Raw genomic sequence first — 25,897 nt, forward strand, 5'->3', positions numbered from 1 at the left:
AAAGAGCAATTAGGACAGCCTAACATGCAGTCGTCTGTCATGGTGTGTAATGCAATGAGCAGACGTGATTTTTTCTGAGGCTGCACTGCCTGTGTATCAATTCGTTTCCGTGGAATAAAGTTTTGTTTTAAGATTAGTTTTAGGTTTAAATTGGATAATTAAGGGAGCAAGTATTTGATTGATGTGTATATTTTCTAAAATCTATTAGATTTATTTGAAGAATTTTAGTTGATTACATAAGAAAGTTTCCGTAATAGCTCTCAAAAGAGTTTCAGAAACCCTAACAGTTGTTCCAATATGACTTTACGACTTTGATAAGAATAATTCTTTTCATGGCATATTCAGCATGTAAAAAACAGGACATATTTGAACGATTTCGTCTCGTTTTCCATACTTGCAACAACAATCATTGTATCACGTTTGGCGTTAATCAAAAGAAACTGTATAACAAGAAATATCTTTAAAAAAGATAAACGGCATAGTTTTAATGCTGGTTGTTATAATATAAAACTGCTGGTGAAATAAATGAAAGAATTAATGCGTTTCAGCACGGATAACAAAATTATATCAGTGTGAATCATTTTTGGTGATAATAAGACTGCATTTGAATCAGGAATATAATTTTATTAATGTGTCATTTCAAATGATACATCCAATTATTCAGCTTGCATTCAATCTTAACTTTGTTTGGTTTTTAACTGCATATCTGCATTTTGCATTGACCGCTACATTGACCTATCAGATACTTCATCTTGACTAGTAACGCCACCTGTCGCGTCATATCCGGGCCAAAAGAATATTATACGGCTATGCCGAAAAAATGCGAAACAGTCTCATCAACTATGTCTATGACACATGTTGGTCCGAATGGAAGCGTGCAAGAGGTTTAACGATGGGAGCAAACTGGGCGGAGTCGGCTGGAAACTACATACATTTTTACTACAGGGATATCGACCCGTTACCTAGGCTGAAGGCGGGTGCATCACCGTTGCGCAAGGTTATTTTAATGATGCATCCGCAGTATTTGTTTGCCTTTTTATTTTCTATCTGTAACATAATTGTGTCAGCTGTAGGACAACAGAAAGCACGTCATTATCAACTTTACTGAAATGTACACAGCTGACACTCCTGTTTACCGGATACAAATAAGACCACAGAATGACCTTTAAAGCATGTATAAACAAAGTGATATATAACGTTTTTATGTTTGCGAAGCTCAATGAAAATTTTTATTACAATGTATCTATTAAACGGATGTAATCGTACTTCCTGGTGACTAACACGTGAAGTAATACTGTCTGAGTAGGGATTTGTGAAGACTCATCACTCTTTTTTGATTGTACAATTTTACTTTAAACCTATTTTCCTCTTTGGGTAAGCCCTATAATCTAATCAAAGATATTTTCCTCTTGACGTATGTGACTTCATTCTATTTCTTTTAATTATGATTGAACATCAAACTACGATCAATTATAATAAATTATTGGAAATAAAATATATACTTAGATTACAATGAAAATTCAAAATAATCGCAATGTAGAATAATAAAAAAAAATGTCAACTTTAATTTACATTCTAACACGATTCGTTTGCAACGCGTGTTTTGATTGGTTGCGGACCGACTTCTAATCTGCGATAGAACCATGACATATCGTGTTAAGCCACGCCCCGTTTCTAATCAAAACAATATGGCGTCAAGTTCGACTCGTAGCGAAATTCAACACTCTGCACCATTTATGATTGATGACCCGTGATATTGGAATCGAAAGTGAAGAAATCGAATAGAATGAATTAACTTGATAAATTTAACAAAAATCGTTAACTTCATTCTTACCGTCATTTATTGATTGAAACGTTCATTTCGTCCGTGTGTAAGCATCTAAGGTCAAGTAAAATCCGAAATGAAATGGAACAAGTGCACATAACTTTCACATAACGATTGAGCCTATAGAAACACATCAACTCTGTCAAAACGCCCATGTCGTTATGCATACTGCATAAATCCAAATATGTCGTTAAATCTTCTGTAATAGGACTTTCACAACAATCCAAATACACCGCTTCGTCAACATACAGATCGAACTCTCGCCAGTATGGGCGTGGCCAATTGACCGACTTTGAAAGCTTCTCCCTGATTGGTCAATCCGCCACAGTATGACATGTAACTAGCGGAGGTCACAGAGTACTTAACAGCGTACTTGTAGCGATGTAAAACAATGTATCTAAATATATGCGATAGTAAACGTGTTAGAATGGGGATAGTACGTTGTTTTTCGTGGCTATACTGGCGATTAGAACATGAACTTTGGTTTAAACTCGGTCTCGATCGCCGGTCACTATCCCCTAAATAATTGCGAGTTCATGGTATTTTATTATTTCTTTATTAAAACTAGGATATGCACCTGCTGCTGCCACTTGACAGCCCGAACCACAACTTGTTTAGTTCCGGTTAAGAGTAACAGAATGCATTGCGTCATAGTGTTCCTCGGTATAAGACGATTATTTGTCCACTTATACTGTTAAAAAAACTGGTCCTGTTTCACTGATTCTGTCTTGTGGAATATAGTCTGACAGCTTCCTCTGTGAGAGTTGAAAGTTCGGTCACTCAAACCAGAAACCCCTGTCAACTACAGCTATATGTAATTCAGGAAGAAGAGAAAATCTGGTTGCCGATTCCATCACAACGAATATATACACATGTATATATATAAATAAACCGTATCTTCCTACTGGAATCCTAACAGATCTGTAACAGCGAGGCCAAAGCTTTCATAGACAATCAGGACATTATATAGCCAAGAGATTGCAGATTAAATGTTAGTCTTTTGATTTATTTATAATTGAAAAGGAAAAATGATCTGCGATCTTAATCGTCCTTTTCCACGACCATACACGCAATATAATGCAATCATGTCATGAGAACTTACTATTTCGCTCTGTCCATTACGACCCCACAAATGGATAAGAACGATCGCCGGTCACTGCTCTTTGCTCTTTTACGATAATATAAATGAATATATATGATGGGTTTTCTTACAGATTCTAGAAACTGCTTTAATATCTACAGGATTTGATGTAATTATATGGATGAGAAGCATTAAATAGAACAGGCTGTAAATAGTGTATACATGTATTACTGAATGAAGCAGTGCTCGTATGATTGACCAATATATATGTTAAAATGAGTATGTTCTCAAAGCGATTACGGGGAAGAGAAGGGTCCGCGGTGGTCCATTGGTTAAGGTGTCCCGAAATATCATCGCTAGTCCTCCACCTCTGAGTTGGGGCAGTTGCCTGGTACTGACGTTAGGCCAGTGCGTTTTTTCTCGGGATACTCCGGCTAAATCTGGCGCGTCCTACATTGACCCTGGCTGTTAATAGGACATTAAACAAAATAAACCAAACCAAACTAAATACGGGGTAGAGTGCTACAGTTACTTATAAAGACAAATTCTGACAACTTGTCATGTCATTTTCCATTGTTATGTCAAAATCCATTGTGTACGATTTCCCCTTCCTACTACGCTGTACAAGTGTATGTGTTCTTTGATATCCCATATTTTCCAGTGATTGAGGTCAGTTTTATTTGTTTTACGTTGCACATAATATGGTCATCTAAGGACAATGTCCAAGCCTGAAGGGATCAACTGACGTCTTATCTAGGTCTCAGTATATAAACAATGGCCGAACGGGTCTTCGCCACTCAATTTAACGATAAACGTCCTGTAGAGAACGATGCATTTAAATGCTTCATTTTGTCTAGGCAAAATAACAGAATCTGTAATCCTCCCTAACCATTACCAAGGGAGACCATAGAAAAAAAATGTGATGTTTTAAAAAGAAAATAAAGGAAAGACTACAAAACACCCCATCGGGGCAAAGTTATCTATCTCACGTTTGACATAAAAGACTTCTTGAAATATAAGTTGTTATATTAAACATTAATTCGGGCACATTTCATTTTCCAAATTTCTGTTTCATCACGTCATACTTTTTGTCCCTAGCGTCATGAACGTGACCAAGAAGGACGAAGCAGGTTTATTATACAGTTTGCGTTTTCATAACGTGGCGTAGACAGTATTTGTACTAAAATCGTATCTAATTGGGAAAGTTTTAACTTTTATGAGTATTTAATAATCCATGGGATATCAATATATTCAATCGAATCCCATACACTAGCTATGCTCGTAAAGAGGGTAGAACCTTTCGTAAAGTACAGTACAGGAAGGCAAAACCATCATATAAGAACGTTTCATTTATCTGAACATTTCAGGCATAAAGGGACGTAATCTAATAGACCAGAATACCTCTGTGTCGCTTATACCACGCCTCTTCTCTGGGTACTGACGGCGTAACTTGATACCACGCCTCTTCTCTGGGTTCTGACGGCGTAACTTGATACCACGCCTCTTCTCTGGGTACTAACGGCGTAACAGGGATATACAGATTGTATCAAATTAAGTCTAGTTCATGACGCAACTCACGAAGGGATAACGTCATCAATTTGTTTAGCATTATCATCGCGACAATTCACAATGTCAACAATTTCGATATTTTCAATATAACAAAACAAAAAGACCGAAAAATATTATTCTTTCAACTTAAGTATAATTCAATTTTCTGACAAGTCTCGTTCATTTTCGGTTTAATTACAATTCCTTAGAATAATCATAACGGTAAGGAAAGAGCATCGTCTTTTTAGTTAAGGCTATAATGGCGTGATGCGGAAGAGGATGCCCTGGGGCAATAAGGCCAAATACTGGAAATTTTAATGAGATATGTGTATCATTTTTAAAAATTCGGATATACAATAGCACCCTATATGGGTATTCACATCTATGATCTATCTAGCGGATATGTCTCGAGGAACCAAAAAGGATAAAAAGTTATATTTGAAATATAAGTATTTCACTGTTGATAAAGGTGTTGCTCGCGTATGTTTTAAACCGTGCACTGTAATATGTAGAATGAGTAAATTTGAATTCTACAATGCATATTGTACAGTTTGTAATTTTAGAATTGGACCTAATGTGCCTACCTTCGAGGACATATAAGGTAGCATGAACATTGATTCTCAGGATATATATGTTGGTTGGTCTGTACTCTCCTTGGATGTACATTCTTTATCTGCCTACTCCATAGGGTGATCCAGTAGGTGTTTGTCAGTTGATACCTAACAAGGGAAAGGGTAGGGTAGTTGACACGCGCTATGACGCTACTCATGATAGGGTAATGTCATCATTTTTGTAGCGTAACAATGCCGAACATTGATAACGTTATCAATTTCTATGGGACATCAATGATGGCGCGTCAGGTTTCATAATAATTTAGAATACATGACTTCGTGCTAACCAGCCAAATTCATATTGAGCCTTCGTTGTCAACGGACAGACAAATGTAGGATTCGATTATTTTCACATGTTCAACAGGTTCAACTATACCCCGCCCCGGGCAGGAAAATACTGCTGACTCGCGCTATGACGCAACTCACGAAGGGGTGGCGTCATCAATTTGTTTAGCATCATCATCTCGACAATTCACAATGTCAACAATTTCGATATTTTCAATATAACAAAACAAAAAGACCGAAAAATATTAATCTTACAACTTAAGTATAATTCAAAATTCTGACAACAAGCATGTTAAACTAAAAATAATAACAAATATATATTGCTGTCTTCCATGTACCTGAACAGTTCCTCTATCAGGACTACACTAACGAACTGTGTCTTGTAATTTGCAATCAAACTGATGACCTAACAGCATGCTGCATAGGGAAAAAAATGCAATTTTCATTACGTTTGGCAAAACCAACAGAAAAACCGGATACGGACTCTTCTTATTATTAGCACTGAATGAAACATTACTTTATCTCCCATGAAGCAGAAGAGAAGCAACGCTATCTCAACTATCACAACTCCATTTGATACATACGATGCGTTCGTTCTGTATACTTGAGCTCCCACGAACGCCCAAAGGTAGTAATCATAAGTCGTATTTGCCTTATCTATAAGTAATACGTCGAACGTATTTCAGCATTACATTGAAAACCTAAACCTCTATCGTAGTGTAATGAAACAGGTACAATATACTTATGATGAGATAATGTATTTAGTATAACAAAAGTCCAATCAAGGGGATATCTCAGTTGAATCTAAGTAGGATTATAGGTTCAAAGTCTTCCTATAATGCTACACGAAGTCGATTTTTGATCATATATATGGAATTGATAATTAATAAAGATCCGTATGTATATCAGGCAATATTTTAATGTCAGGAGATGTCATATCATACAAGACATTCGGGGTTTATGGTTATCTGATGAAGCAGACATTACTCCCTTAATTGCAAACACGCATTTCTTTGCAAATCACGCTAGTGTTTTCGGTGATGTATAGTCAATTATTGCAATCATATTTTACGCAAAGAGTCGATCGTAAAGCACGCAAAAATAAAACTACCGCTTAAATATGAATTGTTTAATTATCATTAGGCGAGTAACCAAAAAAAAAACACTCTCTGCGCGGAATAGAATTTTGCACATTAGCGACAATATATACCGTGTTCTTGCTTAGTTGTAAGTCACATGCATGGTGTCGCTACATTATGTGTACATATATGGCGTAGGTAGGTATATAGCGTTAATATTTGTTTACTTTAAAACACTCAACATCTATCAACAGCATACACACTTCTAACAGGCCCGTTGATAATGACGATAATAAACAATAACGCACAAAATTGCAGTTAAGTCATTTAATATATATCTTAATATTGCAACCATCGATAATAACAGCTAGATGAATAAGATATTACAATATGGAGTTGGAGCTATATTAAACTATGGTAAGCAACTGACAGATCAGAGAGTGACCTGTGAAAGCTGATTTTGTTTTACAAAGAATATTAGCAAAAGTACTGTAGTGTTCATGGATTAATAACGGTATGTTAACAATGATTTATCTTAACAGTATTGTAATTTAGATTATATAAATATATTGTGTTTAAATGTATACTAGTCATATTATGAGTTCATAGCATCTCCAAGTTTATTTAGTATGTCAATTCCGATCTTACTGGTTGTCCTCTTAGCTCAAACTTGCAATCATCTGTCCAAAAGTCAGCAACATAGTTTCTTATTAGCAGACCACTATAGATTTGCCTTGTCTCAAGTGGGCTGAATTAGCTGAAGAAATCAACGGGGTGTCTCCTAATAGACGAGTCAATACAATTAAATCCTTTGCAAAGAATTACTGAAAGATCTCTTAGTTTCTTCAGTCGATGGCTTGGTGTCTTTACAACTGTCAAACTAGAAACTCCTATAGAATGATATTCTCCGAAAAGTCGGATATCTTTACAACATTAACTTGAATTGACATATTGGAATCAAAATGATAATGATAGTTTGTAGCTTAGAATTTTGTTAATCAAACCGGTTTGTTTCTAAGACACGCGTGTTAAAGAAAGCTAATCAGGCTTTAAGAGTACATAAGATGGTGGTAAAAAGCCCATTTACACGACTTCTGTCGGGATTTTACTAACATGTCGAGACATCAAGGAGGCGAGAACCCCGTTGCGTTCTGGACATTCTGGGGAAACGTGGTACTATGCTGGCATTCTTTCCTGACAAGGTAGAAGGACCCATTTCCTAATCACAGCCCTCGTGGGACCACTTCAATAGTCCGTTTATCTAGTTAGAAAAAAATTACCTTTAGTTCTGACTCCGAAAGCCTATTTATAGAGACACAATTGCCATGTTAATTAGTCGCCGTGATGAATCACTGTCACGCCTACTTGAGGTGGTAAAGGGCGGCTATTTTAACATAGCAGCCAGCATAAAAAGCCATGGATTGGGATATTTGAGTCAAAGTACAAAACCAGTGTGGATAATGAACAATCCTTGCTTGCTGGGTTTGGTTATGTATTGTTTCACGTCCGATCAACAGCTTAAGTCATTTAATGACGGCCTCCAAAGTGTGCATGTTAAATACTTGTTGCTTATGTGCGTGTTTTTGGAGGCTTCGGTATGTTTGTGTTTATCTCCTGACAGCTCGGAAGTGATGCCGACTTAACAGTGCTACCTTACCTAATCAAACTACCGAGGACACTCAGCAGGTCACCCCACCCGTTCACATTTAACTGACAATTGCCGAACCAATTTTAAGATTTGCATATAGCTCTCCGTCATGTTATATGACGTGATAATGTAAGATAGAATACATACCGTCACGATTTGGCGTTCTTTTTGTTAGCCGTTGACAGCTGCCTCGGTATATTTTCCTATCAAATAAAATAAACAGAATATCGAACAGTATTTTAGTAATATCAAATATATTTCACTCGTGTGGTTAACATTTTGATAACTGAAGACACTTTTGATGTCCGCTCCACTCATGTGGCTAACATTTTGATATGTTTCACTTGTGCTACGCACTCGTGTGAAAAATATCAAAGTGATAGTCACACTCGTGAAATATATATGTTATTACTGAATACACTCTTAGATATCCTCTATATACTCTGGTATGTCAGGGGGGAGCAGTGCAAAGGGAGATATTAGGAATAATAGATTTGCCTAAACATAAGATATCTTAATTCGTCGCCTCTTACGATCATGCAATGAAGGCAGCCGGTTCAAATATTTTGCCCTACCCGCAGGGCATCATTCCTAGTTGTCGAGTATGGACAAGACAAAACAATTTCTATTGCAGAATAATATCAACCGCAACACAGCTCTCCAAATATAGCGAAGTGGCATGTCTACTTGTAAATATTGTAGGCTGACCTATTGAAGTGCGGACGGATACGGACGGAAGATGGATACCCGGAGACATATCTTGACTGCAAAGAGTAGGATATGTGGATTATAATCACTGTCACTGTCAGGATATATCCGAATGCGCTTGTTATGCTTTCTAAATGGCGACGGACATTAGTCGTGACGAGACACACGCTTGTTTGACCTGAGCTCTGATGAATGCTATAAAGACTGACTTCGCTCATAGCTGTGCACGATTGCTAAGTAGCTTGGACGGAGGAAGATGATCGATTGGTTTGATCATGATTAATTGACGACGGATATTTTACGGAATCATTCTTGTTTTATCGTTAACTGGTGTGTTAACTGCATTGTTTTGCAGATATATTTTTAATGACTCACGTTAGTGCATAGTGCGTCATGTTGACACATCTATAAAAAATGTAGTTTACACACCAGTAAACGATACAAAAAACAAGAATTATTCCTTGTATTTACGTTTAGCCATTTTTTTTTCATAGAATGTTGTTAAATTAAATCGGCATTCTTTGTCCGGTGTTCCACAAATAGACAGCTGGGCAATTACGGGAATTCCTAAACAGCTGATTCCGATTCGGCGGGAAAGGTTGTCAACTGCATTGATAAAATATAGTTCCTCAGTAGCATCGTTTTTTATTCAATTCCTGTAGTATATTTTAAGCATTTTATTTCTTTATCGTTATATTTGTGTTAATTCTACCAAATTCCATCCGTATTGTTTTGGGGGCAAAATCAAAATAGAAATAAAATTTGTCATTGCGCATTCACATCGATTCCGCATGTGTGCATCGGTCCGGCTTATATTTCTACGCGTCAAGTTTGACGTTTACACACTTCTAACCGATGAATTCGTTAGTAAGGTTATGTAACGAACACACACCGAAAATGTAAATGTTTTACAATATAGTATAAACATTAAGTATTGCAATTGAAGGGAGATAAATCTTTTGTTTTGATATTTGTATAAAAGATAATTTCATTCAAAGGCGATGTTATCATTTTCAATTTCAATACTGTACTCTGTAAAAAAAACAAGTGCATATATCAAAACTGTTATCTTGAGTGATATCACTTATATTTTCACCATAAAACCTAATATTTCACTGCCAAAAATGTAATAAAAAGCCATTTTAACCCTGCTGTTTTCCTTTTCTTAAATGATGGGAATGATAACAAATAGACTATTTCAAAAACTTGGCAATGTCCTGATAATAATACTCAATAATGTGACATACATGCGTGGGGTGAGTGCGTATATTTGTTTTTGGAGACTGCGGTGTGTTCCTGTTAAGCCTCTTTTTGATAGTCCGGAACTTTTGTCGATGTACAGTGCTTACTCCACTGAAGCATACTGCCAATGATATCAAGCAGGATACCCGACCCGGTCACATTATATTGACAATGGATGAGCGATACGTAATGTGTCAAGGACGTATATACAATCAAATTTTAATTGGGTAAACAATATCAGTGTTCGTGTGGAATAAAAAAAATACAGAACTGCATAAACCATCACATATAGATGAAACATATATACATGAATATACGTTTAGCAACTGTTTTCTACAACTGCCGGAAGGTCATATATATTGTCAATAATGCTGGTTTTGCAACGTTTAAGAGCACAAAGAAATGCGATTACAAGTTATAGTCAGCTGCCTAAATACCTCATGTAAAATCATTTGAAATGGATTATAGTTATTATATCAACAGCCCTCCATCTTCCAAGGGGGTATTCGCACGGCATCTCTATGGGAAACCCGGCATTCCGCGCCTTAATGACAAATCGTGAATACGGTCATGACTGGAGCCCTGTTTCAATAAGGAAGCGTTGCCTTCAAGTTAAAAAGAACGAATTTTTTTCCTGATTCGTAATCAATTCAGTTTATATCAACCACAGTAGCAATCCACATACTCCGTCCCGAGTGTCATATTGTTTCTTTAACGATTCAGGATAGTTCCGCTCATAGTCATTAAAGTTATTTGTTGAATGTGCATACGAGATCAATGTTTGTTAAAATGTACTGGTTCTAATTTGACTTACCCTATTTGCATGTTTGAAACTTGGTATTAGAGATATTTTAGCATTATATCAAGGTGAAATGTCATTAATCAGGAAGACAGTACTCAACCTATTATAACACTTCGTCTCTTTTTCATTGCATTTATCTTGCAACGCCTAAAGAAACAAAGTTACCCAATAAATCGTTAATATGTTTAAATGTAAGCATTTTTACAGTTTATCACGCGTAAAAGTTTCAAATAAGGTTAAAAGGATTGTTCAAGAAGCAAACCGCCAGGCAAAGATATGGACTGCAGTTGTCTGAAAATCTAATGCAATAACGCCGTTGAAAACTCTTGTTTAGCTTCTTGCATGAGGTTATCATTACATATTCCATTTACACCTTGAAGAAGTCCCACATGTATACATAAAACCTATACAGTGTTTATAAAATATCAAGTTATCGCAAAATATAAAAACGACAATCGATGTTGCATTAAGGCATCTCTGTATCGCTACTTTCCAACTGAATTGTCATGAGTTGTCCTGTATCTGAGACTCGTGATGACCTTGTCTCGCTCGAGAGCACTTTGATCTTCCAAAATGTTCATACTGTTTGCCTTACGATAACAAGCAGACTATTTCCAAAACTCGGCGATGCCCTGATATTAATGCTCAAGAGACTGGTGTGTGGTGTGCTGTGATTACACCGTCAGAAATTCCTCAGACTTTTCATGACCTTAGGAGGATTGTTGTATATTGTGTTCAACGGCGACTTCAGCGAGATGACCTGTTTGAGAGTGGCACAGTAGTGACCCATTCATCATTGAATTTCGCACTCATATCACTTAAACGGTTACGAGAACATAAAAGATTAATATTTTGATCTTTTGACAATGTCCATGCGAATGAAATTTTCTTTCTTTGACCTACCTAGATTTAGTGATATATGAATGATTATCAATGCAGCAGTAAAATAAACACAAAATAAAACAAACCAAAACAAAAACAAAAAAACAAAAACTAATGAAGAAACAAAATAAGAAGGAACGCAATATTAGTAGATTATAATATACACCTCAATCACAATATATAAGATTTTACTTACATTAAAAACGTTTAGATGGTTTAGTATATAATCTAGATGCTACAAAAGCAATCGTCCTCCTAATAACCATATTATGAAGACATGTGTCACAGAAACACGCACAATGGCGTCGGTTGTCACTGTGGTAACGTATTTTACCTAGGCGACCGAGGTTCGATTCCTTGATCGGTCGATAAAGGATAAATTTGCCGACCAATTGGTTTTTCCTGGTTGATTCGATTCCTCCCCACAACAAAAACCCCTCGCGTGATTCGGTCGGGGACAACAAGTCTAATAATTTGTTACAACAACTCGTTATACAGTATTCTACGAAAAACTAAAAAGAAAGAAGAAAAAGGACAGGATAAAAAGGTGGTTTAACTACGAATGTTGCAATGTGGGGACTTGGGAGTTTTGTCACGTCAATTCACAAAGAAAGTATGACACACATAAAAAACATCTTCCGATTTCTTATTCTATTTTGAAACCGAGATTGGCCACATCTTTTAAATTTTCAAATGCGCCTATGTTTTCCGTATGGTGTACCCTTTTTAAAACTCGGCAGAAGATACTTCCAAATATTATGTATCCATTTTTTTTTTTTTTTGTCACGGTGTAATTAGCGAAGAAGGAATATAGTCACTTTAAATAAAAGGTATAAAGGGTTTGATGGAAATGTTCATTCTGCTAGGATGTGATAATCAAGATGATTGTTTAAGTACAGTTAGTTTAACTTTGGATAAGAACGTAACGACAAACATGTCATACAACGAAGGTTACGTTTTTGTTCCAAATTAAAAAAAATTAAAATTAAAAAAAATAATAATAATAAATGCTTTTTACTGATAGTTGGGTATCTTCAATGTAGGAGGAAACGTTGAAGCGTGAAGCAAGGTTTGGACAAAAAAAAAAACACGTTCTTCATATTATTTACGTAAGTGCTGAGATATCTAATACATGGCATTTTTTAACATTGTCGAGACGAATCCATCCTGAATTAAATTCATGACAAAAACCTGTTTGGCGTTATAACAACATATATGATAGACGAATGAACGTCGTACGTAAGTCAGGCGGGCAGGGCTCGGTCAGTACCGAAACCCTATATTTGTCTATGTACACTGGTGAGACTCCATGTTGCTGGTACACGCTGCCAATAATCACTACGTATCCCCTGGTGAATTCTCATTCATATGTAACTGCTAAATCGCACATTATTGACTGTTCTTTGGCATCTTTATCAATGTTCATTATGTATGGTGCATTGTTCCTAGGCGTTGTTTGCTGTGTGCCTTTCTTTCTCATTATTTAAAAAGACTTTTGGAGTTCAATATTTGAGAGTTGATTTAAGGAAACTTCACCTGATGATCTGAGACAAGTAATCAATTACTATCAGGCAACATTGCGCAAAGAACGGAATCGTTTGTTTTCGGAAGAAGCGAACAAGTAACGGTTTTTGTTGCAGGAGAGGTGATATTGTCTTAAATTGCTATGGTTTGTCCTTAAGAGAGATGCAAGATTATTGTCGATGCCATAGTTTATATCATTTAATTATATGATGCAGGTTTCAAACATTATCGTTTGGACTTATGTCGAGCACAGTTTCGAAAAATTCCTAAAAAAAAAAATAATAATAATAATACAAAGGGTTCCGAATGTAGTTTTAACTAAAAAACCGGCAAACCCAATTTGTTTGATGCTTCCAGGATATGAAATATCGAAATATCCTTTTCGGACTTATTATCAGTGGCTTGAAGGATATTATTGGCGAAAAATAAGTTGCTAAAGACACAATTTACTTTGAACTATGGTAGGCCTATATCATAAGATATTTGTATTTCACGCACCTGCGTCTAAGTAAACGAGATGAGGTTTCCATTGTTTTTTTCGATAATAAAGGAAATGACTCAGTATAATAACATGTTCTCTTTCCGCATTGATGTCCTTTAAGTATGATGAAAGGAATAAGAAAAGTAATGATATATCGATATGCCTACTGGTATATCAAATGCTATTCATATATAATATTTTACGCACTGTCCTTGTTTTCTCAATAATCAATGAAATGCCTGGTGACAAACTCAGTCTAATTATTTGTTATCTCTCAACGTGAATAGCAGAAAAGTAGGATGAAAGGAATATGTAAAATGTCCTTAAGCCATGAAGAAAACAGTTACATCGATGATCTATCCGAATGTCTCTCCGCTGTCCTTTTTATTTGATTGAGGATTTCTTCAATAGTCCTTAATCATCACATCTGAAAAAAAGGACAGAATTTTTATCTTCAACGGAAAATATTTCGATATTATATTGATTATGGTTTATAGGTCCTTTGTCAGCAGAGTAACACAAGAGATCAAGTGATAGACCCATTAAAACTGCTCGATGCGATCAATATGTGACATAATTAAAAATATATGACGCCAATATATAAGTGTACTAGGTTTAGTCACTGCCTACGAATTAATTATCCTACAGGCAGACGGTTAGAAATGTCTCTGCTATCCCCGTCGCATTATCGATACCAGGCAACTAAATTAGAAGCCTCATCGCGCCTTTGATACTTACAATGTATACATCTTCGATGTAATAATCCTGTAACGCTAATCACAGTTGTCTTGTTCTTATTTCAATCAAAATATTTAGAAAAGAAATAATTTAGTGTGCGGATGAGGTAGGAATTAGTCCATAACTAATTCTATAATCCTCATCTCCTCCGCTCTGGGGACTATTCTTTGATCCACCTGTACCAATTTCCTAATTTATGACGACTATGGTTAATATTCGTGCTTTAGATGTAGACTACTTAAAATGCTATTTGATGTTACCTGTTTGACAATAGATACTGCGGGCCGCGGTGGCCGATTGGTTAAGGTGTCCCGACACTTTATCACTAGCCCTCCACCTGTGGGTTGCTAGTTCGAAACCTACGTGGGGCAGTTGCCAGGTACTGACCGTAGGCCGGTGGTTTTTCTCCTGGTACTCCGGCTTTCGTCCACCTCCAAAGCCTGGCACGTCCTTAAATGACCCTGGCTGTTAATAGGACGTTAAACAAGAACAGACCAAACCAAACCAAACAATAGATACTGCAATACTGGAAAGGAGAAGCAAGGCAATTCACAACTGGCCAATCCCGATTCAGATGATCCAAGAGAGATGGATCTTTTTGTGCAATATGTGATTTCAGTGAAATGCCACTCTACAATAGCAAATACAATTAATAAAGTAAAGTATTGACACCGCCTTTAACTAACTTTGATATAAATTTTGATAAATACGTTTGGTAGTAACAATGACGATTTTCTTAAAGTTATACATATCTAAACATTATCATTTAACTTCATCATGCTCAATGCATTATTGCAATGGCTACCTATATCTGAAGTAATCATTGGAAGGCAACATAATTAAGTGTCATTTTATGTTTTTCAATATTTTTTTGGCTTTTAATTTGATTAATACTTTTTGTAGTAATAAAGTTCCTATTTTCGTTTAGTTATACATATCTAAACATTAGTATTGATCTTCATCAGGCTCAATACGTTATTGCAAGTTTTCAATGACTGTCTGTTTATGAAGTAATCGTTGAAAATCACGACCTTATTTAGTACGTGGAATGCTATAAATCAATATGATGTTATTCATTATCTTTCAAGAGGTTTTAAGTTGAAATTTGAGCAGAAGCAATTTTTTTAGGGAAGTTTTCCCACCATGATCATGATACCGACAGTGCCAGGGAATTATATTGACGTATATGAATTAGTCTATGACTCTGGCCATTATATCTAGACATTCGTGCAGAGGTAAATGGCTATTGACATGGCTACTCAGACGTTCCTCATGTCAACAAAATAGTTCGTGCCTTTTGTCTTCAGACACTACCATCATCTTGAACAACCAGCCTACTAAACCTGTCTGAAATCAATATAATGTACAGTTAATTTGTCACTTAAAGCGACATATACACTTATGGTAGAGTTTTTCCATTCGAAAAAAGAAATAGAAAGAGAATATATAGAGAGAGTGACGACATTCGTGGCATTTGGATCGGACATGACTGTCATTTAATACCGTTGATATGCACATGCAAATGAGTAAAAAAAAAATTCTTCCGGCTCAGTCAATTCCAGAGACTTGGAATGACGGGACCATGTTTAATATCAAACAATTGACATCCAACGCTAGACATTTTTGTGGCGTGGTCGGACAGTGCTTGTGTTATAAACATGTTTCCGATAATGATTTACCAAATAAATGCACGTCAATGCTACTACAGCTGGCATTAAAGTGTACATCTGTTCTCCCATAACAATATATTACGATGTCTATCGGAATGGATGAACAATATTCTGCTGTATCTCCCGGTATTTCTTGACTTAACGACAACTAATGGCGATGTTTGGGAGCACAACTCGAAACCTAGAATTTAAAAAAAGTAATAGATACTGTATAATATAACAATAATGGTTCTAAAGTAACCATGAAAATATATTAACAATGAACGTTATATGCTATACAGAACATATTTTACGAATTATAAGATATTGAATTCCTATTAACTACATAGTGTGGATCAGATGTGATGTAAATTTCAACGCAAAACCTCTCATAAAATATGCCGTTCTGAAATTCAAAGCTTAGGTTAGCACTTAGAATTTAGTTCCTTCTGAAATTGAAATTTCGTGTTTGAACTATAATTGTAAGTATGAAGCCAATAAGCATCTACCCCAGACTGTTGTTGCTAGTGGTCCAGTCATCATTTGGCCTGCGAATGGTCAGCGTACATGTACGATCGGTTGTTGAACAAATGAGGCAATAATTTTATTTTAAAAAAATCTGTTAGTTTTAATCCTTATTATTCATGCTTTAAGTACCCATCCCCTTAACAATCCATCTGTGACAGAGTTTATATATTGGTTAGGTAAAGATCAAGAGCATAAAAACCGTCAGAAAATCGTCCAAATAGACGCTTATTGAAATAAGGCTATTGATTTATATATGTTCTGAAATAGCTGTAGTCATTATATCTCTGATTTAGGTCATGACTCGTGCGGTTACAGATTTAAACACACTTATCAGCCTTTTACCCTTCGCGTGTGTTTTATCAACGCCTTATAAGCTTTAAATTAAACAACGAGATAAAAACTACACTGATTTCCTAAAGTTAGACTGCCGCAGCGGTCGTAAGGTTAAGGTGTCCCGACACTGTATCACAAGCCATCTGTGGGTTGCGAGTTCGAAGTGGTGCTGTTGCCTGGTACTGACTGTAGGCCGGTGTTTTTTCTCCGCGTACCTCGGCTTTCCTTCACCTCCAAAACCTGGCAAGCCTTAAATGACCCTAGCTAGAAATATGGCGTTAAACAAAATAAACCTAAACCTTAAAGTTATGACATTGGTATTTGATTTCATGGCCTCTGCTTCATGTCTGATTTTATATATAGCAGTAAGACCTGCCCATTGCCTGTATCACGTGGGTGGATGAGTGTGACTTCACCGTGTCGTTGTGTCCTGGTATTCCTGTGTGATGGCACTATAGTGATCCTAGCATTAGTGGAAACCGTCCTCAAATGACAATAGAGTGTAAACAATACCACTTTAAATAGCTAGTATGATAACCGCAATATAATTGTAAAAAAAAATGGGACGGCCATGTTCGGTTATCAATATAGCTGTAAACATGCCAGTAAATCTTATCGTAAAAATATCGTACAAATGCTGCCCTTTATTGATATCGAATTGAGACATTATGAATACGTTTTAAATTTGAAAAAAAAGGCTCTGATCGTACGTCATACTAAACAAAAAATATACCTAAGCCAAGTTGTTTGAAAGGTTATTTCACAATGTAGCTAACCAATTACATATGTAGTTGGTAGAAATAACATTGTTTATTTTCTTCAAAATCTGTACATGTATGTGTGTATTCTTTAAAATAGGCAGGTAGGAAGAGACCAAAGACTGAAAATACGGACCACATGACTCCATCTAACGCTAGGTTTCGTAGTTTAGAGTTCCGTCGGAGTTAGTAACCAGACGTCACTTATTAACTGCCTTCATTACGCTGCCTATCGTTAGGTTTCGTCTAAACGAGTGGAGCCATTGTTCCGTCGGCGTTAGCTTGTCACTAGCTCACTGCCTAAACGACGCCATATATTGTAAGGTTTCGTTTAACCGTGTGTAGACATTGCTTGGTCGACATTAGATTGTCATTGGCTTATCGCCTACATGACTTCGCCTATTGCTAGATCCCGTCTAACCAAGTACAGTCAGTCCCGACCCCGTTAATTAGTTTCTCGTTTACCGCCTACATGACTCAACTTTTTGCTAGATCCCATCTAACCAAGTATAGTCAGTGTCCCGCCGCCGTTATTTAGTTTCTGGTTACCGCCTACATGACTCCGCCTATTGCTAGATCCCGTATAACCAAGTACAGTCTGTCCCTACGCCGTTAATAAGTTTCTGGTTACCGCCTACATGACTTCGCCAATTGCTAGATTTCGTCTAACCACGTCAAGTCAGTGTCCCGCCGCCGTTAATTAGTTTCTGGTTACCGCCTACATGACTCCGCCTATTGCTAGATCCCGTCTAACCAAGTGCAGTCAGTCCCGACACCGTTAATTAGTTTCTGGTTTACCGCCTACATGACTCCGCCAATTGCTAGATTTCGTCTAACCAAGTATAGTCAGTGTCCCTACGCCGTTAATTAGTTTCTGGTTACCGCCTACGTGACTTCGCCAATTGCTAGATTTCGTCTAACCACGTCAAGTCAGTGTCCCGACACCGTTAATTAGTTTCTGGTTTACGTCATACTATTCTACCGGCGTTGATAAACAGAAACATACCAAATTGACCTCAGATTATTTACGTGAGTAATATTTGTTGATAAGTGAAAATCATGTCGATTATTCTTTTTCATTATTTTACCGACACAATTCAATGTTAAGTTATATACTACCATTAAACTATAACAAAGATATATAACAAGCTAGCATATAATTCTTAAGCCTTTATTGTGTAGGTAGACTAGTACTGTTATTACTTCAAACATACAATATGTTCACATTTACATACAATAAATTTAGATACTTTGCATGTGAATGCACTATCTGAGGCCATTGGGTGTCGGTACGTACAATGCATGTTCGTCAACTTGCACGAACAGCATCCAGATGTATGAGGGGCTTGGCCACAACGTGATACTCTATTATAACTCCTAGGCAAACGGGGAACAATCATCTTTATAAGAATTGGCAGTTTTCGAGTGTTTGAGAGACAAAAACATGTGCACGTTTTATATGAAGTTCTTGAACATGTCAGATAGGCCAGTTTTAGCGTATATAATAACCGGGAAACGATCCTCGAAAAATTGCAAGGTATATAGACAGTTCACTCTGAATTAGCATACATGTATTAAACCTGACGTATGGAGAAAATGTCTATTTTTGAATGACGTGTAACATAGTTGAGCATGTCGAATCTAGTTTAGTACGTTGTGCGTCAATGTGTGTGCATTCCATTGTCTGTCCAACGAACTTCAGCTCTGTCTGTATGTGTGTGTTTTGGTGGTGGTGGTGGTGGTGGTGAAGGGGAATCTTCGAATACACTTTACAATTCATGAATGTTTTGTTAAAGACGGATTCATCCGTGCAGTATGCTTATACATTGTAGAATAGCATTATCCTCCTATATGCAACTTACAACAACAGAACAAGTCTAACGGTTCCATTTTCAAAAGTGACAGTATATACATAATTTTAAACGTTTAATATTTCGTGTTTTGCCAATTTCATTCATAACTTCTACTCAATTATAACTACATAATCAGAGTAATATTGGGCCCCTTAGGGAGTTACGGTATTAAAACATTATTTAGCCCAAAGTTGACAGTAAAATGAAATGTCAGGTGCGATATTGACAAACAAATCCGCTGCCAAATGTCAGCTTGACGTTATATTTCAAAATAAACAGCTTCCATACACATTGAAAATGGTATTTTTTGGTTCTGTTAAAATATCAAAACTCCCTTATTTCCAAAAAAACCTATTGTCCAAGGAAATAATGGAAATACCTTGGCACGATAAACATCATATTTTACCAGATAAACATGGTCTTTTACGAGAGTCTGGGACGAGTATGGTAGATAAGTAGTTATTCTACGGAAGAGCAATGATAAGCTTGTCTCGTCAGAATACTTTCTTGAGCATGTCATCTGACAAGATGCTTTTAGTGGCGCACAAACAAATACGTTTACCTGTCAGAACAGAATTACATATGAATTCCCTGAGAAACTACATTACGTCAGTAATACTGATAGGTGACGCCAATACACATACACATGTATATCTAGACAGGTGTAGTGTACTGTTAGAAATAACACTACATGTATGTAAACTTATACACGTGTACCTTCAACTCTAGAATGTTAACAAAACGCTTTGTTGTAAATACTGTTATCTAACTTATTCCGTCGGGCGTTAACATCACTCTATGCTATTGTAGCAAAATAAAGTCAGGCGGATATGATATAACGTTATAATCATCTCTGTGTGTTGTTTTGTTGTTTTTTTTTTGGGGGGGGGGGGGGGGGTTGTGTGTGTTTTTTTTTTGGAAATAAATAACTTAACATAAAAAGAAAGTAAAAGTTTTCCAGACACTAGACTTTTAAACAGCCCATGTGTGACCATGTCATTATTCGGGAGCTTTCCTCGTTTGACTTTAGTTGTTTTTGGAGCGTAAAACATTCGATAAAGTAATGAAGGTCACTGTAGGTTCGAAGGATTTTCGTCTGTGCGTCTGTGCTAATTGACATTTCAGGGGCTGTAATGACTAACTATACATTTCCTTCAATTCTAATACTACATCTGTCTCATCAATAGGTAGCTTTTCTAAACCCACATATGCAATCACTTTTGTTTCCTAGCGGAATACTTCATGGGTGTGCTTGTTCAATTAAACAAATATATATCGCCCGCTTGATGATTATAAAATCTAGGTCATACACTACAGATATATCTTACATTTGTCGTAATTCAATCATTTAAATTCACATAAAAATATATCATTGCGAAAATAAAGCTTATTAGAACAGATTGGGTGGTACATTGTCTCTAACAATACCCCTCTTCACGACATTATAGAAACACATCTGTTAAATGTTCTGGGATTTCCGCGTTTTATGACTCCTCCCTTTCACTCAGGGGAGACGACACCCTGCTTCTCATAAGATTACTGATTGACTTTTGCGCAAGTTATTTGTAAGTGGAGGTTCAGGCCTGATTTAATCGTAATCCTCATAGGATAAAACTCACCTCGTGGAAGCAATAACATCGCCAGTTAATGGGTACAATTACAAAACTGTTATCATTAAATTGATATAAAACAACTACGTTTTTTGTCTTTTCAAGATGAAATCGGTTACCGATTATCAGACTAATACACTGTTGGGAATACTAAATGATTTAAGTAAGAGAATCCTTGAATGGCCTCATGGTATCTATAGGACATTGAAACCAATAGTATCGTTGAACTTTTGTTAACCGGATGTTACATCATTCGCAATACTGTCGGAAATGCATTCCGGAAAACAGATAATGGTTCTGTATTTGTTAACGACCAACCAGTCATTTGAAAGTAGAACGAGGTAGTGATTTAATTACCTCAACAGTAGAGAGTTACAATAATTAATTCTGTATATAAGAAGAATACAAGGCAGAAACTAGAATTCAAATACCCGGGAAAACCATTTCATAGTTGACACATTTCAGCAGGATTAGGAAATCAGCCAATTTCTATTTGATGTAGTTTATTGATTTCAGTTGGAGAAATTTCTAAGTATTCATAACTTCAAAAATGTTTGTTGAAATCATTCACATTTCACAAAATAGTATTCAAACATCGATGATGTTTGACATTGATAGAAAAAAGAGATTCAGTTGATTTTACCAAGAGGTAAATAAACTTTATTTTAATAAACAGAAAAAAAGATAAGGACATTTGTAAATTATCATATGATCATATATAAAGTATTTCATTTCATAACAAAGAAACAAATATATTACACCATATGCGGGGAACGTCACAGAAGTTCATATCATAGAAGGTTATTTCACACATTGGTCGCCTCTGATGTTATTCCCCTAGATCGCATGCAGTAGAATACCATAGGCCTTAGTCTTGACGATTTCTTTGTCAGTATAATGAGTGAAGATGATATATCCTGCTGGCGTCCTTCGGCAGTATACTCCGGTGAAATACAAATAAATGTCCAAAACAGACATATTGATCCCTCGCATGCAGCTCTCACTCTGGGGAGGCTGTCCTTAAATGACCATAGCTGTTCAATGTCTATTGGAAGACATCAAGAAACCTGTCCAAGTTTTGTATTACTCCCCGTTTTTGCCGCCACTAACAACATGCATCGGAATACAGCAGATGAAATATATTCGTTTCCTGCAAGAGCTGGTTATTGGATTACATACTTTCGCTGTCTATAGATTTAGAATTACATTTTTCAAAGATGCATACACAACATAATTTTCTATTTCACAGACAAACAGCTATGAATTCTATCCCATTTAAAAAAAATACAAATGCATATCGTTGTGTGATAACGTGATCGGTATCTGATAGATGTTAAGGTCCAATTTACACCTAAGGACCTTCTGTAGACATCTGTCGTTTTCTCGGTGTATCGATAGCAATGTTCTCTGTTGTGGAATGTGTCAAAATCTACATTAAACGCAGATCTAGATACAAAAGACAATCCGTGGTACAATGCAGATCGAGTACTTACATCATGTTCCTTTTCACTCTTCATCTTTTTATACTGTACGTGCATAGATGTACGTTTAAACGTCTTAGTGACTAAGATCACTAGGATAGTTTCATCGATATACCTAAAGTTGTAGAATTCAGACACATGGAAGGGTGATTTATTCCAATAAATTAATGAAATGGATTTCAGATATAGCAACGCACGAGTCTATGCCATGAACATATTATATAGATATATGTTTATGGGTTTTAAAACAATGTTAACCTCGGCTGATGTTTGTAAAGAATACTACACGAAGAAAACGAATGGACGAATTCCATAGGAAACCGTTACAGAATTTAAGAAGGGCTCTTAACTATTATACTGTGTATTGTTCTACTATGGAAACTTTTAAGTTAGGAAATGTCCTTTTTAATGAAATTGGTCCTGAAAATCAGCTCTGTCATGTACAATGTTGGTAAATATTTCATTTGTGTAAAGAACTGTTACTATCTATCAGATGTCTTTCCTTGAAAAAAAAAGATTATTTTGCTTAATCTCTTTTTTTTTATTATTGACATTGCGCTAAATAAAGCATTTGAATTATGATCCTCTTGGTTACTGTAATTGGGTCATTTCATCCCAATACCATCGGTTTATTTTCAGTAGTTTTGCGCACCTATATGAAAGCGGCAAATAAATATATTTAAAGTGTTTTTATCTGTTGGTGTCACATGAAAATAATATATACGTTTGGTATTTGCTATCTCTACAATTCATTACATTGATGTTATTGGCGGCCATTCTACAATTTTAAACCAACGAGAGCCAATTTAATTGAAAGTAAACGGCAAGATTATTGTTTCGAACAATAAACAAAGTTGACACACTACATTGTTTGCTTTATTCACTCCCTTACGTTTTTGTATGTGTGATTTTGTCATTTTGCTAAAGGAAGAGAAAATTATGAGAAGTTTGTTTGTGCTTATGCATTAGTTACACATTAAGTACATCACTGTTATAATTCAAATTAAATAAACCTCCGATAAGAAATCAATTAATTAATGTTATAACTAGTCCATTATCGACGATGCGGGGTATCGTTGAGGAGTAAAAGTTGACATCGTATGTATAGGTCGGGGTCTTCCCATTACAACACTTGAGGTGTTAACTTGTACCTCTCCCGACTCACTACTCTGCCTATCAGAGCTTTGTTTATTTCTATAAGTGTCTTTTCGACGCCCGTCATTATATGGCCACGGTTGTTGTGCGGATGTTAAACCCCTGGAAATTAAAACAAAAGAGAAAAAAAAGACAAACAACAGACAAGAAAAACAGAAACCAGAGCAAACAAACTATCTAAATTCGTAAGACATTTGTCCTATATCTCATATAAGGTCATACTACAGTTATTTTACACATTTATTTCAAACAATTTTATTTCATTGTCTATTTTGTTGAAGCTGCGCAAATGTTCTTCTAAGAAACTATTTTTACATGGAATAGTTTTGTTCTTATTTGTTTTTTGTTTTTTTTACTTTTTTGTTTTTACATATTTTATTATCTTCACTTTTTTGTATCTTTCCAGAATGACAATGGATCTAAAAGGGACCCTTGCTCTACTTGGCAATATAGCAGCGAACGCCTTAATGAGTCCATGTTCAACGCATCTACGGATATCAATTGTACCAGAAACTTCGACCTAACAACCATTTTTCATAACAACCAAAGTCTTACGTGGGTCAATAGTCAAAACAAGACATCAATCGGTCACGATTTTTTCACATACGTAACTCCAGTGATTTTCACTATTGGACTGGTAGGAAACATACTGTCCCTTAGGGTATTTCTCACGAAGAACATGCGGAAACTGTCTGCAAGTGTGTATCTCGCGGCGCTTTCTGTTGCTGATCTAATGGCACTATGTTTCTATGTCCTGACGGAGTGGATCAGAAGGGGAATCCCCTCCGGACACGGTCACGTGACAGCCGAGTTTCTTGAACAAAATGGCATCTGTCAGATTCATCTATACTTACAGTACGTTTCGCGATTTCTGTGTGCATGGCTTGTCGCGTGTTTCACACTAGAGCGTTATATTGGAGTATGTCATCCACTCAAACGAAAGGATATCTGTGACGTCAGATCGTCAAGGAAAATCGTTTTGACCCTGATCGTCCTGGCGTTCATCCTCTGCTCCTTTAAACCTTTCATGAGCGAAGTTCACGTTGTGGGAAACTTCAACGCGCCAACCTGCACGCGCAGTGAGACCCACAAGTATCTGTCGTTCGTTTTCGATTGTATATTCGGAGTATCTATCACTTTTCTGCCTTTCGTTATCATCACGGTACTCAACGGCTTCATCATCCGGAAGCTTTTCATTCGGAACAGACGACATCGAGAATGCAAGGTGATTACTGAGGAGAGCATTATCCGCCTGGAGTTTACCTTCATCCTCATCGCTATATCCTTCTGTTTTATAGCGTTTAATGTCCCATACACCGTCGCATGGTACAAGCTCTTCGTCTTGTCACGTGACCGAATGGACAAGATCGCCTTCTGGGAGACACAAGATCTGCTCAACTTTACGAGAACAATTTTTTACATAAACTATTGTATCAATTTTTTCCTGTACAGTGTCACCGGGGCCTACTTCCGGAAAGAGCTCAAGATGTTGTTTACATATAAAAGTAAAGCGTACCAGAATTATCATCGCTGTTCTGTGCATAATTCAAATTCTAACACGCCACAGTCATGGGTATGAGCGGAACCGGAAATTGAAAAAAGCTAATTCCGGAAAGTTGACAGACCGGATACTGAAAGGCGTGAAACGGTGGTTGTTATCCAGCAGGCGTTAAATATTTATTTGTTGATTTTTATCAGGACTATTCATCTTGGCCTTTAATTGTAATTGCTAGTTCTGGAGGTGGGGATCAATTATCTTTTTTTCAGGCATTGTACTCTTTGTATCAGAATCATATTAAATTATTCACAGCTGTATCCTTTTAATTTCTTTATCCTCATTACATTAGATATTCCGTTTAAAGTGACGAACATGAAAACACGTGACGCAGAAATGTATGTATACGTCCTTGATCAAGTCACATGATTTGTGTTGATTTTGATATGATAAATATATCATATCAGAAATGGTTATAGAACAGCAAACTAAGTATAATTTTAAAAGATGCCAATACTCTTTACGCCATTGTAGTAAATAATTTAAAACAATATTATCTTTTAAAACGACAGAATAGAGAA

The 25,897-nt window shown here is 36.3% G+C and overlaps 1 protein-coding gene across 1 annotated transcript in view; it reads left to right on the plus strand.

The window, feature by feature from the left end:
- LOC117317102 (thyrotropin-releasing hormone receptor-like) overlaps positions 1-25,636 on the plus strand; it is a 90,402-nt gene extending 64,766 nt beyond the window's left edge. Inside the window, exon 2 of the mRNA XM_033871900.1 lies at positions 24,228-25,636. Within this exon, the coding sequence (XP_033727791.1) occupies positions 24,228-25,400 (1,173 nt within the window). The 3' untranslated portion in view covers positions 25,401-25,636. The remainder of the gene's footprint in view (positions 1-24,227) is intronic.
- Positions 25,637-25,897: the final 261 nt, after the last annotated feature.

The sequence above is a fragment of the Pecten maximus genome, chromosome 18, assembly GCF_902652985.1.
Source record: "Pecten maximus chromosome 18, xPecMax1.1, whole genome shotgun sequence".
NCBI lineage: Eukaryota > Metazoa > Mollusca > Bivalvia > Pectinida > Pectinidae > Pecten > Pecten maximus.